Source organism: Microcebus murinus, chromosome 1, assembly GCF_040939455.1.
Source record: "Microcebus murinus isolate Inina chromosome 1, M.murinus_Inina_mat1.0, whole genome shotgun sequence".
Taxonomy (NCBI): Eukaryota; Metazoa; Chordata; class Mammalia; order Primates; family Cheirogaleidae; genus Microcebus; species Microcebus murinus.
This window is the reverse complement of record NC_134104.1, coordinates 106,998,165-107,019,182: the sequence shown is the minus strand read 5'-3', so window position 1 is coordinate 107,019,182 and position 21,018 is coordinate 106,998,165. Positions and strand designations below refer to the sequence as shown.

General features: G+C 37.7%; 1 protein-coding gene across 1 annotated transcript in view; it reads left to right on the top strand.

The window, feature by feature from the left end:
- The window catches only part of MED12L (mediator complex subunit 12L), a 317,206-nt gene extending 296,203 nt beyond the window's left edge, over positions 1-21,003 (top strand). The window contains exons 42-45 of the mRNA XM_012782864.2: positions 740-896; positions 3,620-3,715; positions 15,342-15,423; positions 17,868-21,003. Coding sequence (XP_012638318.1) covers positions 740-896; positions 3,620-3,715; positions 15,342-15,423; positions 17,868-17,920 — 388 coding nt within the window. The 3' untranslated portion in view covers positions 17,921-21,003. The remainder of the gene's footprint in view (positions 1-739; positions 897-3,619; positions 3,716-15,341; positions 15,424-17,867) is intronic.
- The last annotated feature ends 15 nt before the right edge of the window (positions 21,004-21,018 follow it).

Here is a 21,018-nt window from a genome sequence, read left to right as displayed (position 1 = left end):
ATCATCATAAAAAGTGCTAATGGACAGTGTTGCCTAGAACGATTAGGTTTCATGTAAAATTTTGCACTGCAGTGGATAGCAGCACAGACCCTGTGTGTTATCATCAATGCGGGCACATCAGCTCCAAGTAATCACTCTTTCAAAAGTTGGCAACGTTGATGGTAGCACATTTAGGATAATAAATTAATTTGGAAAACATGCATTTTATTTACTGTTTCTATAATAAGTAGCAGCATAGCATAGCCCAAGAACTTGAACTTCAGAGCCCAAAAGTTCTGGGTTCAAATTCCACCTGTGCCATTTGCTATTTGAGTAACCTTGGCGAGTTTCTTCTCTAGCTCTGTTTTCTCATTTTTTTAAGTGAGGATAATAAGACTACTGACCTCAAAAGGATCCTGTGGGGAGCAAGTGAAATAACACATTTCAGACCATTAGCACAGTGCCTGCTCCAAAGTAAATGCTCAATTAATGTCACTTATTATTAAAAAGTATTAAATTTTAAAAAAGTAATTTATACATGATTGCAGTTTTACCTTAAGTAGGTAGTGTGCTTACTGTCCTTTTGCAAATGGTCACATCTATTATTTTAACCACTGGCCTTTATTCTATTTGAATTGTGCAAGGGATTATTGAACACTTACTGTTTCTTTGTGAACATATATAATGTGCTAGTTGGCACTGAATAAAAATTTGGCATTATACGTGGGCCTAAAAACATGTTGCATTTATTCTTTGCCAGACTGAACCATCAGGCTGTACAGCAGAGTCCTCTGGTAGGCGCAGGAATGGACGCTGTGCTGACTTCTGCACATCCAAACCTTCCCTCGGTGCCCCTTCCTCAGGACCCAATGAGGCCCAGACAGCCACAAGTTCGACAGCAGCAAAGACTCCTCCAGGTATGAAGCAGGGAGGTGAAGGCAATGCCGTCACCCTTCAGATAGTGCAAATATGCAGCAGTCATAAGACATGAAAGACACTTTGGCCTTTAATTGCCGAGTTCCAAGGAGCCATGTGTATTGGACATCAGGAGCTAAACTGGTATGATTTAGTTCCAACTTGGAAACCGAGTTTTCATTTCACTGTGTATCTACCTGGTCATGGGCAGGAAACTACAGTTTGCAGCATCCTTCCCATTTCACAAAGGTTTTGGGGGGGTTAGATGGATGCCTTTACTTTAATAGTGTAAGACTCAGCTTTCCCAGTCTCTGTTTAACTAAGGGCCATGCAATTTGAATGCAAAGTTTCATGTATGTGAGGGAAAAAAAATTGAGCTATCCACGGCTTTCATCAGATGCCTAGAGAGTTCTGCAGTCCAAAAGAGTTTATGTAATACATCTGGTTTGATTAGGCCGTGCAATTGGAGGAAAATAGAATATTTCAAAGGGATATTTAATTTGGTCTCTGTTAGAATCCAGAGCACTATTGTTCACTTATTGATGTTTGACACATTGTTGCTTCTAACTTCCTTTTAAAAATATGTAGGCCATTATGTTTACCTGTGCCATTTGTTTTTATTATTAATAATCTTGTCCTGTCTTACTGGTTTGGAGATCCTAAATGAGGCTGTAGCGTGGGCTCTAATCATATCAGCAATCCTATTTGAGATGTACTTTTATGTACTACTAAGAAAAAAACACACCAAAAATAAGGATCCTCGGAGAGCTAGAGTACCCAAGGGTTATATTTTTGGTGTGAGGTCAATAACAAATAAACCCACCATGCAGAATGGGACAGCAAAGGAGCTTGCATGTCTCAACCTTGCCACTAGATGGAAGGGAGAATAAAATATCTCCCCTGAGAATTCGAACTACAGGCTCAATGGGTTTGAGGTCTGAATTCAGATACACAAAATTCTGGTTGGTAGAGCCCCCAGGTGACAGGCAGAAGCCAACACAAATCCTCAATAGAACTGGGTTTCACAATTATAAGATGCCGTTAGTCATAAGATCATTAGTTGCATACTAATTTTTGACCTGTTAAAATGTAAAAAAATAAAACAAAAAGCTGCATCACAAAATTGATAGCATATAGTAACTGGTTTGGTGAGTGTGGCCTACAGATGGCCAGTTCTAAACATTGCATAGATGTTATCTCTGAGATGATAAAAACCTTCAAAGACTCAATTTGGTAATGCAAATAATTGTAATGCCTACTTCTCAAATGTGTAATGAAAGTTTATAATCCTCGTCAGGATTATATAATCTATATGAGAAAATTCAAGTAATGTACTAGTTTGATAAGTTACTATTAATATTAATATGATTATTCATATTCACAGTGATACTTTCTTAAATCATCATTTTTTCCACCAAATTATGAAGATATGTTTCATAATCTTTTAGGACTGAAAATTTATATTTTACTCTGTTTTAAAATTTCTCATTTCTAAATCACTGAAGAAAGTTACTACATTATTTACTTGTCACTTCCTATTTTATATTGGTGTTTTTCAAGGCTGTAAATATGGAAAACCTTTTCTTATTGGGTAGTATGTACTTTTTATCCCAATTACCATAATATGTCCTTCTGGTAATGTTTTTCATCACTAATACATTCCGTAGAGGTACAGAAAAGTGATTTGCTTCTTCATCTGAATTACATTTATTCCTGTTTTTGGTGTTTGGCTAACCCCAAAAGGAAAAGGTTAATAACTGTGAAAGTTGGGTTAATTTTTCTTGGCAGAGCTCCCAGAGAGCCAAATGGAAAGTTGGCTTCATATTGCAATCACTATGTTTTGGGCCCAACTTGCATTGTTTATGTTAAGAGTGACCCTGCCCAGACCTCTGCTAGGATTCAGTGTCTTTGAGCATCGTCAGCAGTGAGAAATGCCATATGGAAATAGCTATTTATTACTTTGCTCTGAAGAAGACAGATAACTTGGGGGATAGTAAGCAAACCAAGCTGGAAAAATGCAAAGGTTGAAAAAAAGTCTAAGCTGTCATCATCAGGATGAAGTTGTTTGGGTGAAGGAAACTTTAAAGGTCATTGAGACCTAACAACTAGTAATATTTTCCTCTCCTCTCTGTCCCACGTGGTTGGTGTCTAGTCTGTGTTTGTTCTGTGACTTGGAAGCATCTTCTAAGAGCTTTGTATTTGAGCCAATCCTGTCACTAACACGATTCCTGATTTTATGCTGGTAATTTATGCCAAAACTTCTGATGGTAGCTAGTCTACATCTTCCTTTAAGAAAAAATCTAATGTACAAGAATTCTTCCAGATGTCACAGGGAATGAAAAGATAACCACTGGACAGTCCTTGACTAATGTAATAGCATAAGATAGGATAAAACATGTGGAAAGGCAACTGACATGAAAGGAGGCAAAACTGTATGCACAAGAGATGGCCCCAACAGAGTAAGGTGGTACAAACAGCAAACACTGACTGCCGGAGGAGAAGATCCTTGGGGTTGGTGTGGTCCAAGAAGGCTTCTTGGAGGAGCAGATTTAGGCCTTGCCCTTGAAGGATGAATGAGTTTTGTCAAGGTGAAGATGTAGAAGGCAAGTGTATATTATTTTTGCTGGACCAGAATAATTAGATAAAAGGCATATGGGGGAAGGAGAGTCGGAAATGATGTTACCCCCTTCCTTTTCGGTGTATAATCCTTTTTCTTTCTTTCCAGATGCAGCAGCCCCAGCAGCCCCCCCAGCCCCAGCAGTCCTCACAGCCCCAGAGTCAGACCCTTGGTCTCCAAGCAATGCAGCCCCAGCAGCCTTTGGTAAGGCTTGTTGTTTTGGAACCAGACACGTGGGTTTCTTCTTTAAAGGCAGGTTGCATTCTTCACATTCATTGAGATGGTAAAGAATGGAAATAGCCAACTCATAGCAGTTTCCCTAGAACTTTATCAGGTTTTTGTTATCCTTGTAGTTGGTACATTTGTTTTCACACAAAGGTACAAATAAACATTTGGGGTTCAGTAGGTTATTATCATTTTTCCTCTTCAGATTTTTTAAACTGTTCCACAGGCTAAAATTTTTTCAGGCATTTTGATGCCTTTTTGAGGCATTAAGTTTTTTTCCTAAGCAATGTTAAAATGATGATTTACTATATATATTCAGAAGATTATCTTACTGTACTTTGATTTTTACTATAATCTCAAAAACTGTGGGAGTGCTTTCTAAAATATTATCTTTACTGATGTGAAAGAAACTGTCGTTTCAGCCAGTTAGCATTTGCTGCAAGAATTTTCACGTAACTCATAATCGTATAGTTCACTTCTCTAGCTTCATAAATCAAATTTGGAAATGTCACATGCATAGCATCAAAGTTTTCTAAACCTCAGTAATTCACAACAGTCTTTACTTTTGCAATGCCATATCCCTGCTTTATTATTTACTTACTATTTTTCTTTAAATTGCCTTCATTTTATATTTACTTAAATATATTTTTAAAAGAAGCATTTTACCACTACCATCAATGATCACATCACTTGCTGCATATTGTAAAAAGAATTGAGGCGAGACTCCATTAACTAAGCCATCTGAGTTGTGCAAATGAGTCCTGCCTAAGATGAGCTGGCTTGCTGTATTTATCTCACACATTGGGAGACACTGGTGCAGACTGTTTTCAGTGCAGGATTTGAAAGATGGATGGCTTCACAACTTGTAGGAAGGAAGGAACAACGTGTCAGAGCAATAGAGATCAAAGTGGAATTAGATGGTTAAACAACTGTGCCCAAATAGGACTGAACAGAACATGGTCAACTGGAATACGGCAGGCATCTCTGGTACATTTAACAAGCCTCTGCTTTGGCCAGTTTGATCTCTGTCTCTTTTTGTTTTTTTAGTTCCTTATCATGGATCTAATTTTTCTAGTTCTGACCTTTTTTGTGTGTGCCTGTGACATTTGTTGCAATCCACTTCAAAAATCCTTTTTAAAGCAGAGCAGTATGTAAACTAATTCATTGACTGTCTACTTCTTATCAGATGTATATTAGCAGAAATTAGAGTGTTTGGATATTTGATGCTGATCTGGCAAATCCTTAGCCTTTTTTTTTTCTAATTCAAAACAAAGATTTCTCATGCTGTAATGTTCATGTTAGCAATAGGATTATGTAAAGAATTGGTGGAAAATAGTGGTCATATAATTTATTCCTTTTCAGAGATTTAATGCAAATTCATAAATGGTCACTTGACTATTAAGTTGAAAGGAACCCAGTAATTTGAGAATTATAACTTCTTTGGCTAGCTGTTGCTAATACGAAAATGGTTGCGTAATACCTACTTTAACAAAAAAGGAAACTTTAAATATAGAACTACTTCAATTCCTATTGAATATATGACAGTATGGTACTGTATAATTTTTAGCTTTTTAAACTTTTGAGTCAGGTACGTAAATATACTTATATCTGAAATATGTAGGATATATGGCTCACAAATAAGAATTTTTGTGAGCCATATATTTAATTTATATGTTTTGATTTATATTTAATTTATACATTTTTTCTGTGGAAAATCTATGTATTTAATCACATAGATGTATAGTTGCCATCCTGAGACTGTGTGAGTTTTACTTTTCAAAAGTGTTGGCTTTACTTTTCAAATTTGTCAGCATACATCTTTACTGAATTGTTAATAATTTCAACAAAAAGCTTGGAATACATTGACCCTGCAATTAAGCAAACATCAATAGGGTCTTTCATATTAGTCTTTCTCTTTGGCCTTTCATCCATCTGTTACTAGACATTATTTTAGTTGGTTTATAGTGTAATATATAGGAAATATATAAAATAGTAATTAAGGATATAAAATTAGTTTTATTCCTAGACTCTCCTAGAGAATTGTGCTACATAAAATTTAGTGGATATCAGTAGCAGCTGCCAGAAATGTAATAGTTACTTTTTTTGTACAGTAAAAAAAATAATTGATTTCATTACAAAGTTATCTGTATGGTGCTAGAGTAGAATTGTCTTTAAACTTCTTAGTTACAGTTGAAGCAGAGATCAGCTTATACAGAATTGAGTCTCTGTCTACCTGATCCACTGGAATTAAGGCATATCTAATATAAGGGAATTTAATATATTTCTACTCATCTAATAGTTTCATAAAGATTCAATAAATTATATCTAAAGAATGTGCATTAGATTTATTCAATATTGATTTCTACGGCAATATTTAAAGTTTTTTAGAAGATGTAATAGATTCTATTTCACTCACTAGCTTAAAATACTACCATCCCAGGGATTGAGCAGGTTAGTCAGAACATGGCACATGATTTTGTTTCCCCCATTGCGTTTGCGGGGAAAAATATTCCAGAGAAACAAAAACCTTCATTCATAGCAGTTTTAATGGGTAGTAAAATCCACAGTAGGCTTTATACGGTCTTTTTATTTTTTTAAGCTAAGGCTTTAGAACCTACCTTGAGAAGCGCAATGTCTTATTTTTATATTCAGAGCACTATATTTTAGTACTCTAAGCAGCAAAGACAAGTATATATTGTATTTATATATATAAATGTATATTTACATATATAAATATACATGTATACACACATATACATATTTGTATGTATATGTGTGTATGTGTCTATATATACACACACACACCCCACACACACACAGAGATGGGCTAGGAAATTTAAAATATTTTGAAAATTTTAAATGTTTACACTTGGGATGTTAGGTTTAGAATTAAAAGTTATAGGTATGGTCAGTGATATTGGAGTTTTTCCTTGTTGTAGTTCTTTTTTTAGCATACATTTATTTAACATACTTGTGTACATACACTTTTTAGAATATTAATATAGTTCACATTTTTGTAATTTTAAACAGCTTGAAGTCAGTTTGTTGTATTGTTCTGTCATCATTTGCGTAACCACACCAGTCATCATTAAATGTTTAGGCTATTTCTTTTTTTTTTTTTCTTTCAACCATCTCAAGAGGAATATTTCTAATTTCGAAAATAATGGTGTTAGGGATATTTTGACATGGACTCTATTTCTCTTTTTTAGTCTTTTCACAATATAAGAAAATAGAAGTATAAGGAAAAAAATTATCTTTAATTGTATATCTTTAGAACAGCAATAGCAATATTAAGAAAAATTTTGTATTTTCTTTTATCTTTTGGTATTTTTCCTTATTAGTTCCACTAAGATATATGTATTATAAATATATTTATTTATATTTATTATAAATATCTCCAGCAGATCTGATTCTTGATACTAGTGAGTGTTCTCCATTCTTTGTTTCTTTCTTTGCTGGAGAAGAGGGTGGTAAGCTGGCTTTTGAAGAGAAGTGACCTCTGCCTCATTTAGGGCTCTGGTTCATGCTACGTCAAAGCAGAAGTGGTAATGGTGACACAGCCACCACCCTCTCTGTAACTTGCCCTGCCTTTGTCTGGTGACATTCACCGTTGAATTCAACAAGTGCTTACTTACTATGTGGAGTAGAGACCAGCACCCTGCCGGATGTTATAAAGCATGCCAGTGAAGTACCAAGCACATTCCCTGCCACTAGAGGGGAGTCATAGGAAACGGTTGAATGGCAACACTGTACAACACTGTACAAGGAAAGTGTGCAATTACTGGCTTTTTGATACAAGTGCTGGAGAGATTGTATTAGTTTACTAGGACTGCTGTAACAAAACATACAAACTGAGTGTCTTCAACAATACAAATTTATTATCTCACAGTTCTGGAGGCCAGAAGTCCAAGACCAATGGGTCAGCAGGACTGGTTCCTTTGAGGGCTGTGAGGGAGAATCTGTTCCATGCCTCTCCCCCATCCTCTGGTGGCTTGCTGGCAATCTTCGGCATTTCTAGACTTTTTTTTTTTTGAGACAGAGTCTCACTCTGTTGCCCAGGCTAGAGTGCCATGGTGTCAGCCTAGCTCACAGCAACCTCAAACTCCTGGGCTCAGGCAATCCTCCTGCGTCAGCCTCCCGAGTAGCTGGGACTCAGGCATGGGCCACCATGCCCAGCTAATTTTTTCTATATATTTTTAGTTGTCTGGCTAATTTCTTTCTATTTTTAGTAGAGATGGGGTCCCGCTCTTGCTCAGGCTGGTTTCAACCTCTTGACCTTGAGCGATCTGCCCGCCTTGGACTTCCAGAGTGCTAGGATTACAGGCATGAGCCACCCCGCCCGGCCTGGCATTTCTAGACTTGAGGAAGCATCACACTGCTCTGCCTTCACCTTCACATATTGTTCTCACTGTATGCATGTATTAATATGTCCACATTTCCTTTTTGTATAAGGACAGCAGCCATACTGGATTAGGTCCCATCCTACTGTAGTATGACCTCATCTCAACTGATTACATCTGCAATGACTCTGTTTCAAATGAGGTCATATTGTGAGGTACTTGGGGAGAGGACTCCAACATATCTTTTTAGGGAGCGCACAATTTGACCCATAACAGAGGTGAGAAGGTAAGAAAAGATTGGGAAGCCTTGACATGGAGAAGGCTGAGTGTGGCAGACCTTGAAAGGCAGAAGGGATTCGATTCATTGATTTTCGACTGTTTCCTTGTTGACAGCATCAGCTGGAACGTGCGGGACAATGATCCCCAACTGCCACATAGGCAGGTCGATTTTGGCTATAAAAAGTGACTTATTAATAAAACTCATATAAGGAGTGACTTGTAAAACTGACTTAAGACAAATTAGCACTTCTTCAAAATATGTCATCAGAAAACAGAGCTTTTCTCTGAAAAGAGCAAGAAAGACTAAGAAGAGCCCATGTTTACAAATTAAATCTGGTGCTGGCTTAATATCAATCCTTGTGCTGTCATGTGCTTAAGTCACTTCTGTGAACAAAAAACATCTGGAGATAAAGACATGTGTGCCTTTGCTGGGAAAAGTTGGCATCTCTAGTTTTGGCCTACATTATAAATGTTGACTTGAAAAATATCTTTAAAGCTTCTGTGTTTTTCATAATTAAATTAACTCTTAACTAAATATGTTGACAGACAATGATCTTTTCTCTAGAGCTACTTCCAACTCTTAAGAAAATAATGTTTACACCATCCTGCTGTGTCATTTCTTTTCATCTTAAACTCAGGCTGTCTTTGTTGGGTGACCTGGAAAACATACTAACAGAAAACTGTAAAAAGTTGGCTTTTTACTTTGATCCTGTGTCAGTATCACATAATATTGAATATTTGCCTCTTAAAAATATGTATAATGGCAGCAACAGGTAAACAATTGCATTAACTTTGAGTCAGTGATGATGAAATGTGAAATTGTCCCGTAGTCTTCCTCAAGAAATTCATTTGTTCCAATCAGAGAAATTGAGAATTTTTTCAGAATGCCTCTGGAATTTAGATATTATTCTCCTTTTTGAGTGGAAGAAAGTAGGTCCAGAAAAAATTTATTGAGCCACATTGCCTTCCTTTGCATGAATTTGGAATTTTTTTTTTTTTTTCATTTTTGAAGGGAAAGGGGAAGTAAAATTTATAGAAGGATCTTGGGGAAGAAATCTCAGGAGATTTCTGGTAACAGGATAGCCAAAAGATTTGATGTAGTATTTTTTCCTCACTAAAACATGTGCAGATAAAATAAAAGACTATGTGCAAATTCCAAATTATCTTGAAAAATAAATACATAATACATTCTCTGAAATCCATCAGCTGCTAGTCCTCTATCAGTGGCCCGCCCTGGGAAGGTGAAGATGTGGCTGAGCGTGTGCACAGACTTTTTTTCGGGTGCTCAGAGGGCCCCATGCCGTGGTCTGTTCTGCTGAAGCTGATGGAGATGAAAGTCTGCAGACTCTGTCAGTTGCCAGTGCAGTTTTAAAATAAACATCATCTTGCTGCTTTGTTCTTTTGCTCACTGAGAGTGTGGTCACAGCAAGAGCTAGCAAGGACCTCACAGCTGTCATGTGGGCAGGATGTGTTTTGCTCACATTAATGCCCCTGGAACCCAGAAAAGGGCCTGGATTTTGATAAATATTTGCTGACTGACTCGTTTGTTGAATGTTGTAGCAGTGAAAACAAAATTTAAATCACACATTATCCATAAGAAACGGAAAACACAATTCAGAAGGCAAGATGTCTAAATCATCTGAGCATCAGTATGTGTGTCCGTCACCAAATTCAGTCCTGCTGCTGAAAGGGAAGGCTCAAGTTCTGAGGTAAAAAAGATTCAGTGACATTTATTTAAGTAGAAATTAATTAGTCACACATTTTTGCCTTTGTAGTGATTGAGCACAAAAAGTTAAATGTTCTTGAATAAATGTTGGCAAAAAAAGAATTTAGAGATCAGTCAAAATACATCAAAATTTTTTTTGAGGTTCAGCAGAGAATGGTGTTTCCTGGAGAGTGGTTCCGGAACGTTGGTTAGTCATACCTGACTGACAGTATTGAGCTCTTTTTTGTCTTCTGGTTGCAGCAGGGCATGGCACGCCTTCTGCCCCCAGGAAGCTGAAAATGCAGAGAGAGCAGCAGTTGTCACATTATACCACATGTTTGGCAATAGAGGCATCTCCACAGTACTAAGGATACAAGAGCAGTGATGCACTCATTAAATGCCTGAGGGGGCAGGTGGTAACTTGAGCTGATCTTTGAGGGGTGAAAAGCTTTGTAGGAGGATATAGGGTGGGGTGAAAGGGGAAGGAAGTATATTCTAGGAGGAGGGATTAACATCTGTGAATGCACAGAGGTGAGAGAGACCATGATCATCTGTATGGATGTAGGCCAGAAAAATTCTTTTCCATATCATTTATTACATTTGACTAAGGAAGATTAAACATACACAGATTGTGATTTTTTTAGGTGCTCTAGTAGACCTCAATGAACATATTTATCCACCTGTTTTGGTAAATTAAAAGTTGCGACTCCCACCACAGTGATGATTCTAGCCAAGCATATGACCCACCTGGAGGAACCATTTAAAAATCCCGATTTCTTGCACATTAACCACAGAAATTCTGATTCAGGCAGTCTAGGGAAGAGTCAGTCCTAGGAGAGTAATTCTTTACATTTCACCCAATGTTGATATGCTTCCTCAGCCATATACAGGGTCTGTTTCTTTGCAGGAGTTCAATTACTCGAATTGAAATGTTCTGTAGTGAGGTTCAGTGGGGGAGTTGGTGTAGCCCTCTCCCCCTGGTGGTTGGTACTCCAGAGCCCAGGGAAGTTGCATTTGTGGGGTCTCTCGGCCTGCCTGTGTTCATATACAGACAGGTGAAAGCAAGTTAAAATAGTATGAGGATGGCCTTGAGAAGAAACAGATATGGTAAAAACTGCAACTGAGGGGACTGTAGACTATAGACTTGTCCCATTGTGTCCTGGTCAGTTTAAGGAAGTTGGTCTCAAATTTCCTGGCCTCAGACTCCCTTCATATTCAAATATTATTGTGGACCCAAAGAGTTTTTATAATAGCCATCAATATTTAGTTATTTATTTTAAACTCATTAACAGAAATAATCTGCTCTTATGAAAAATAGATATATTTTTTCAAAGTAAAAATGTTAATGAGAAGAATGGCATTGTTTTACATTTTTAAAAATGTAATGTTTGGCTTAATAGAAGACATTCAATTTATTGCAATATCACATGTTATGTAGGCTCTGGGAAAATGTACTGTATATTCAAGAGAGAATGAGTGTAAAAAAAGCAAATAACGTCTTAGTACTATTTGAAATGGTTTTGTCCTTGCGGATTACCTGACAGAGTCTTTGGGACCTCTCCCAGGAGTCTCTGGATCCCACTTTGAAACCCTCTGACTACCTCTTAACGCCACCCAACAGACCCACCTCCCACTCCCAAACACATACACATACATGCACACATGTGCATCAGTTACCTAGTTACTGCCTAGACTCTGCAGAGTATAGAATCTGAGGAGATCACTGCAGTGTTTTATATTACAGAATACTCTATGCAAGGCAGGCTTTAGGTGGACATAGAGAAAGCAGCTAAGTATTGAATGAATAAATGTTAAATATTTATGCACTATGTATCCCAATATGCTAGTTCAGCTTAGACATCTTTGTAGCCAACCATTTAGAATCTGTAATTACTTCAAATAGGTTAATATTTGGAAGCTAATATTGCCAATTAAGAATAGTCTTAGGGGGTTGGGGTGGCCGGGGGGGGGGAAAAAGGAAACATTGGTCAAAGGGTACAAAGTTTCTGTTAGACTGGAGGAATAAGTTCTCATGATCTATTTGCACATCATGGTGCCTATAATGTTTATTTCAAAATGGCTAAAAGATGTTCTCATCACAAAGAAATGACAAGTATGTAAAGTAATGGATATGTTAATTAGCCTGATTGGGCATTCCACAATATTATACATATATCAAAACATTGCATTGTACCCTGTAAATGTATACAATTATTATTTGTCAATTTTTAAAAAAAGGATAGCACTGGATGGTGGTTAAGATCATGGACTCTGGATCTAGAAAACTTAGTCTGAACCCCAGCCCCAATACTTGGATTATGGGCAAATCATTGAACCCCTCCCTCTGAGCCTCGGTTTTTTCATTTCTAAAATGAGAATAATAGCAGTAAAGGTTCACAATCCATAACATTTGTTTCCAAACTCAAATGCCTCTGAAAATAGAAGAATTATTTATAATTCATTGAACAGCAAAATTTGGTATGAACTCATTTAGTGGCAAAAGCTGATCTGAGCAGATATGAGGCTCGTTTCATTTATCCTACCTGATATGACTATTTGTGCACTATGCTAAAGAAATTTAATATGTTTGATCATAGAGTGCAGCCCTACATTTTGCTTGGTCTGTATATTATGAATGTCTTATAATAAACCATATATGTACTGAATTCCAAAACACATCTGTCCCAAAGACTTTGGCTAAGAGATTGATAATTATTGCTGCATCAGGATTAAATGTGCTAATATACATAGACTGTTTAGAACAGTGCCTGGCATGTAGTACCATATAAGGTTTTGTTAAATAAATAGGGCAGTTTTCCCAAATAAGTATAAAAATTTCCTGCATAAGAATTAAATAGAAAAGAAAGCACTTACTTTACTAACATTTCCACATAAATGGAATGTTTTTTGTTTTGTTTTTTTCTCTTCATTTGGGCAGTGGAACAAAATGGCAAGCTGCTGTTTCTCTAATTTGTATTGGGGAAAAAAATAACATTGATTGGGGAAATAATTCATTAGTTTTGCATATCTTTCTTATTATTAGGAAGTTTGTGGAAATTGAAGGCACTTCAGAGTTTTAATCATTCCAGCAATTTTTTTTCTGAGCACCTGTTGTGTGCCTGGCACGGACGGATACTAGGGATATATCAGTAGATACGCCTGAGTCTTTGTCCTTTAGTCACTCAGTGTCTGATGGGAGAGAAACAGTTGAACGAGGTGGTCATGCCAAATATTCAGTTTTAAAAGAATCAACTTGGTATTACCCTCTAATTAGAATTGCCAGATACAGGACTCTTAAATTTGAGTTTCAGGTAAACCATAAATAACACTTTAAGTATATACCAAATATTGCACAGGACATACTTATACTTAATGCAGTATTTGTCATATGCAATATTTGGGACATACTTAGAATTGAAAAATTATTCATTGTTTATCTGAAATTTGCATTTAGCTGGGAATTCTGTATTTTTATTTTCTAAATCTAGCAACCCTACTTCTAGTCCTGGGCTACTCTTAGCCATATTGGCAAGCTCTGAGGAGGAGATAGCTGTTGTACTCATATTGGGTAATTGAGGAGTTTTTTTTAAAAAAGACTTTTTACAAAAGTATAGGCAGAGTGAGGGGAAACAGCTAGGGATGATGACACATGGGGCTGGCAGCACTTGCTGCCCCTTGGCCCAGTGGGGGCAGAGGGTGAAGGGTGGGGAGGGCCAAATGGTCCTTCCACAGAGGAGCAAAACTGTGGCCTCCACAGAGTGGGCCATGCTCAGCCAGCAGAGACCCATCAAGTAGGAGATTGGCAAAACCACAACAAAACTTTGCTCCCTTCCAGCCTCATTCTGCACCTGCCCCCTAGTCTCCTAGGAGTACTCCCTCCCCACCTAGAAGCCAGAAGGCAAAGGGGCTACCATGGTAACAGTAATGCACTGCCTACAGGCAGCCTGCTGAGCATGCACAAGGAGGGCAGGAGCTCTGCAGAGGCAAATGGGAAACAGCCAGCGCATTTCTGATGTGCACATGTCTGGTGCCAGAATACTTACTTGTTTACAGCAGCAGCAAGCCTGGCAATGGGAGGAGAGAGAGGGAAGAAAGAAAAAGGAGAAAGAGTGACAGTCTGAATTTTGAAGGTTAAGAAAAAAAAAGTAAATCAGCACCACCAATGATGCTAATCAAAAGTAATTTTGCTTCTACCAGATACTCTTTTTTTTGTCTCTCTTTCTTTGGAATAACCATCAAATTTCTTCTGTGAACTTAATGGATAGAATCAGGGCACATGCCCCCCTATGTTGTGCTTCCATCCTGATTCTTCCTGCAAACCTACATTTGCATGATCCTGGGAATGAGCATGTTCTTGAAGGTTGTGCTCTGGTGACTCACTGGCCTCACCCTGCACCAGCCCTGGCCGCAATGCGCTGAGGGTGGGATTAGCTGATCTTCCTCCTCCATCAGGTGGGGAGGGCATAGTCCCAGATGAGCCCTAGAACCAGGACACTGCTCTGCCCCACCAGGTTCTTTTCTCCCAGCCTCTTATGCTTGGTCAAATTCTCTGTTCAGAGAGCTTTCATTTTTGTCAGTGAAAATGGCTTATGATATCATGTTATTTATTAGCCAGCTGGTGAAGAGGTGACAAGGATTTTCAACTGCTTGACCACATCTGGAGTATAGACTCCTTCATCGGGGCTCTTCAAATAAATGCTAACTAATGACCTGGAGAGTGGGCTCCTGAATAGATGGGGCACTTCAGATGTGTACCAACAGGGTGTAAATGAAAATTAGTTTACATACACTGGGGGTCAAGGCCCTTTTATCTTGAAGTACTTAAAAGTATGTTCCAGGCCGGGCATGGTGGCTCACGCTTATAATCCTAGCACTCTGGGAGGCTGAAGTGGGAGGATTGCTTGAGGTCACAAGTTCGATACCAGCCTGAGCAAGAGCAAGACCCCTGTCTCTGCTAAAATATAGGAAAAATAAAAAATTAGCTGGGCAACTAAAAATAGAAGAAACTAGCTGGACTTGGTGGCATGTGCCTATAGTCCCAGCCACTCAGAGGCTGAGGGAGGGGGATCTCTTGAGCCCAGGAGTTTGAGGTTGCTGTGAGCTAGGCTGACACCAGGGCACTCTAGCCCAGGCAACAGAGCAAGATTCTGTCTCACAAAAAAAAAAAAAAAAAAAAAAAAAAAAGTGTTCCAAATTATCTGACCCCAGGATTTAGTCTCTGTTCTTGTCTGTGATTGGCACCATGGGCTGATTTCCATCCTTTCTCCTGTCACAATTACAGTTTCCCAGGCAAGGCTTGCAGCAGACCCAGCAGCAGCAACAGACAGCCGCCTTGGTGCGGCAGCTTCAGAAACAGCTTTCTAGTAAGTACCCCTGTCTGCCACGGAGCAGACGGCTCCCAGTAAATTAAAAGCAAGCAAAACACCAATGGTGGCTCCCCCAAAATGGCACTGTCTTCCTCAGAACAATTTTCATGGTATTCAGTTCACTTCAGGGTATTTTTATTCTGTCTTGGTTTGGTTTGGGCATGAATGTTTCTTTTCCTGGGAAAACCCCATTCTTAAATTCAGTGAAGATATTTTCCTGTTGCTTCTATCAGAACCTGGGAATTGTTGTTTTTTTTGTTTTGTTTTGTTTTTTCATTTTAGGGACCTCTGTAGAACTGCAGGTGTTTTTTTTAATAAAGCTGGAGGGTCCAGGGAGTAACACAGCCAGTGCCCTAACTATTCAGATACATGAGGTTAGGGGGCCTCCCAAGGTGTTCAGATGCAGGAAAGCCAGTGCTAGGCAGTGGCTGCTCTTACTGCTGTACCACCCTATGCTTCCTGATAATGATTCAGAGAAAGCAAAACCTGTGACACCACAGACATCATGGCAGGGCAGTGTTTTCCCCCAGTAACCTTGCCTGGGGTGCTGGTGTGATTTTTTTTTTCTTGTGCTGCCTCTCTAGAGCATGTACCAATGGCCCATTTCCTCATACCTCATCTCCATGCCAGCAGTGAGCTCCCATGAATTGAATCACCCCTGTGCTAGAGTCACAAGGCAGGAAATTTTCTTAGAAATGGGAGCAAGCCCCCTATGATACAAAGAATATTGGCTTGGAGCTCAGGAGACCTAAATTCTGGTGCCAACTTGGCCACCATTACCTGGATCATGTAGTTTTTCCATTTGTGCAATGAAGAGTGAGACGTGTAGTTTCCTCCAGGTCTCAGATTTTGTGCTTCTGAGGTACAGAGTAAAGACCAGTTTGTGCTGAAGGCAGTGGTGCAGGTCTGGTAGCCTACTGATATTGTAAGGAAATGGGTCATTTAATGACTGAGGGGCAGCTTGGTTTCAGTCTCAATTTTCTGCCTGGCTGCTATGCATGTGGATTTTCTGGCAGAGGGAACACCCTTCCTATACATATCTTGGTGTCCCTACCAGTGCATACCCAAGGTCTTTGTTTGTTCTTTAAAAATATTTCCCTCCTATGGCCTCATTTAATTTCAGTTAAATCAAGTAAATCAATCTTATTTTTTCGCTACTGTTTAATAGGCATAACCTATTAAACAAATTTATAGTTAAAATTTCATTGCATTTCATTAATTCCAGCATTCATATTCTTGCAGAGAATATAATCTTAATGAATAGGTACCTATTTCTAATCTAGTGTTTAGAAATAGATACCTGATTTTTAAATAATAGCTTGTTTGCAGGAGGATATCTACCCTTATTTCCTGTCTCCTGGAGTTCAAGTAACACAGCTTTTTTTTTTTTCCTTAACTGTCATTTATGGAGCATTTTCTTGGACTCAGGCAGGCACTGGGACCCCTCACATGTATTAATTCACTTTAGTTTTAAATCAACTTGTGAGATTAGGTATTGTTACTGTTCCCATATTATAGATGAGGAAACAACTGAAGAACAGAAATGTTGACTAATTTGGCCAAGTTTATTCAGCTAACAGCAGGGGGCAGAGCTGGGACTTGGAACTCAGATGGTCTCCTTCCAGAGCCTACCTCTTAAGCACAGTATATATTCTGCTGCCTGATATAAGCAGTGATGATGCCAATGTCCTTTGTTGAGAAGTGGCAACTAGGCTGACCTGCCCACCACATGACTCCAGAGGGTCCTTTTTATATCACAGTCCATGTGAAATAGGATCTCTGGATTTGAATAACCTAGAGTTATACAAGCAGTAGCTGTTTCTAAGCCTGTGTTAGTTTTTGGTGTCTACTATTCTTTATTTTTTTCCGTGTGTGTGTGTGTGTGTGTGTGTGTGTGCATGTGTGCAGACACACATGTATGCCTAGGCACATGCTTGAGTCAACACGCACATAGCCACACTCTTGCACAGTTCTGTTATACATATTTTATGGCATTTGCAAAAAGGTGTCCAATTCCAATCTAAGTTTCTCTTACCTATTATAATGTCAGTGTTAAAGCAGAATTACTTACTTGCTCTTATAAACGTTTTGGGAACTCCCAATGTTGTATGAAACCTTTACAATAGTAGTTCTCTTGACTGTTAATATTGAAGCATTTAGTTCAGAGGGAGTAACTTTGGAGGGCCAGTTACCTTAATCCTGATGCCTTGTGTTGGCAGGTGGGGGGCTCTGAAGCAGAGTTGGCTCCCCTGCAGAATGAACTGATTGGTGGCATTTGGATCCCACTGTTAGGGTCTTTCAGGACAAGCATAGTTACTCTGTCTAGGCAGTCTGTTCCCTTATGCCTGATGCTGGTCCTGAGAGTAGTGACAAGAATGTTACATCCATCTGTGACGTAATTTTGTGTCCATAATTTTATTTAAATTTATTTTTCTCATTAGGTAACCAGCCACAGCAAGGAGTGACTTCCTATGGGCATCCTTCACACTTCTGAATCTGCAAGAGGAGAAGACATGAAGTCTTGTGTTTGCACTGAAAAATTGAAAATCGAATTTAATGCATTAGTCATCCTTAAAAATGTCCCTTTGTTCTTTCATTTCTTTGACATTTTACCATATTTTATGCTACATCTCACACAAAGGTGTTTAAACAAAAAGCCAAGGAAAAGTCATGGTTTGATTTTTGTCACATTCAACTTTTAAAGTAGGTTTAAAAATATGGATCATGCAGGCCAACTTCAGGAAGACTTTGGTAGCAGACCTTTTGAAATTGGTGCTCTTTTGAATCTCATATTTACAGAAAGAATGAATTATGGTGGATTTGAAATGTTTATCTATTTTATTAATTAATGGTAAAGTTTTTCTTTTTTTTCCCCCAAACTGTGTTGGACCAAACTACTGATTTGAAAGGCTTGTCAGATCTTGACAGGAAAGTGACCCATTTATTTTACATTCACCTATGATGGTGAAATGGACATTTATTTGCATCACTCTAATTTGAAATGTTTAAAATTTCATAAGCACTTTATAAACTTTGTTCTTATTTATGTAGGACTTTGCTTTTGCTGTGGTCAAAAGGTGCTGAAACAGATTGTTGCTTAATACTTAGACTTCTTAAACCAATAACTTAAACCAAGGTTTTCTCTGAGAGCCTCCCTAAGATGTGCGGAAGCCTATTAGAAGTAGCTATACTCAAATTTGTTTTCAGTGGCAAGATCATTGGCCAGAGTCTCTGTGAAGGTATAACATGTAAACTCTAAAGGCCTGAAAGAACCATAGTGGAATCATTCCAATTAGTTATTGCCAGTTTTGGTTCTTCTGAACCTTATGCCAACTTGATGAAAAAAAAAAAAAATCAGCAGCTGGCTTGAGATTCCACAGAGCTCAAACTTGACATGGTTTCTAAAGAATCTGGCCCCAAAGTCTAGAAAGCTCTGGTTATCATAAAAGGTGTATTTGCTGTTTATTTTGTATGGTAAGTATTTGCTATTTTGAATTTAATTATTAATGTTGGTGTCAGTCTTGGTTGTGTATTGCATATACTGTATTTATAAATTGGTGCAAAAAGCACAAGTAAATTATACATCAAATTTATTATAAAGAAATAGTAACTATTTTAACTTTGTTCAAGTATGTGGTAATTTGCTCCTATTAGAGTAAAAAAAAATACAGTAAATTATTATCAGTTTGTGTAACTTAAGAGTATTCCATATAATATTTTTTTAGATTTAGATGCATAAAATTTTGAATGTGAAAATTGCAGGGCATTTAAAAACATGTGGGGGATATTTTCCCATGTTCTGTGTTAATTCATTTTCTTTTGCCATATGATTTTACATGTAATGTAGTCAAGCATACTGTGAATAGATTTGTCTATAATGAGCAAAACCATGTAGAACTACTTTTTTAAAATGTAGCTAGAACAATCTTAGTAGACAATTTCTTTTGCAAATCATTATATAAATAATTTATCTTCCTAGGTGAGTTACTCATTGCAAAGTTTGACTCATGCAAATGACCTCAAATACATGTCAGCTTACTTTGCTGTGGCAACATCCATGTGAACTGCTTTGTACACTGTGAAAATATTTCACTCCAGCCTGCTCATTTTGTGTTTACTCTGGGCTGGAAAAGACTTTGCCAAAACATTAAAGACCATTCTTTTCACTAAATTAACATAGTCTATCTGCTTTCAGAAGATGTATCTGTACATTTCAGATGGTTTTGTATATCAAGTTTTTTTCCTGTCAAGAATCATACTCTTGGAGTTCATGAAGTTGTTTTTCTTCAAAGTAATATCCATGTAATGGCTGCATTGGCAAAACAACCGAAATGTGAATGTTGTGCCTAGTGAGTGAGTCATGTTCCGTCCTTGTTATATTTCAAGAATTATTGGTATTTAAAATGGCAGTTTTCAGTTGAACCATATATTTTTGTAGCTCAACATTGCAAACAGCAGTAATACTGTTTCAAGAATGTTATAATTGCATAACATTTGTATGCACTTTATATTTTGCAGAAGTTAATTTATTAATCATTTTGCACATGAAAGTTGTAGGGTATTATTGTTGTCTCTCTTTTTTTTTTTTTTTTTTTTTTAGGTGAGGAAGCTAAGGTCATGGTAAGGCCCTATAATTCCAAGATTCTATGGAAAGCTGAGGGAAAACTTAAAGCTGTTTTTCCCCTGTGCATTATAAAGAAAGCAACTGGAATTAATTTAGTCAGTATATTTTCTCCCACTTAATCCTCTATCTTAAGAGGTTTCTACTTTTTTCTTTTCTAGCAAATGCATCAGTTTGCATTAAAATGATCACATGAGAAGGCCAAGTGGCAGAACCTGGCAATTTGCTTGGCGAGATAGAGAAAAAATTAACCTTAGAATAAGATGGAGACCTCACCCAGCTCCCCTTAAAGATAAGACTTTGACATCTAATGGAGTTGGCTGTACTTAATCACAAATCTTGGATCCAAGAAGCCCATAGACCTACTTGTTTACACTGCAGGCTTGTTCCTAATAGGTTACATTTGGCATTTTATTTACCCTTATTGGCCAAGAAGTAAAGGAGATCACTTTACAGTGAGCACCTTTGACCTTTTGCAGCCACAAGGTCCAACATCAGAGATTAGTAGCAATCAGGTCACCCGTTAGGTGGGACCAGCTGAAAGTTGGTACAATGAAAACACAATGCACAATGAAGGGAGCTCTTCCACATGTCTCACGTGATTGGCAGGGGCTAACATAGCTCTCGGTTTTGTGTCGTGAGATAGCTAAACAAAACCTATGGCATTTTTTTCATTTATAAGGCTCCTACAATTATTAAATAGTGAATATTTGCATAGATGCTAGAGAAATTACACTGGAATGTCCCAGTTTCTAGAATTAGAAAAGATGAATCATATTATGTCCACCAAATTAATTCAGGTTGAATTAAGCATGTAATATAAATAAATTCAGTGAATTACAAAAAGCAACATTTTGTGTTGAGTTGATCAGATTTTAAATACAGTGAAACTTCATTATATAAAATAGATCTAGACCCTCCCATTCTCCCATCACATAAAAAATGATCACTTAATGATAAAATGCTCATAA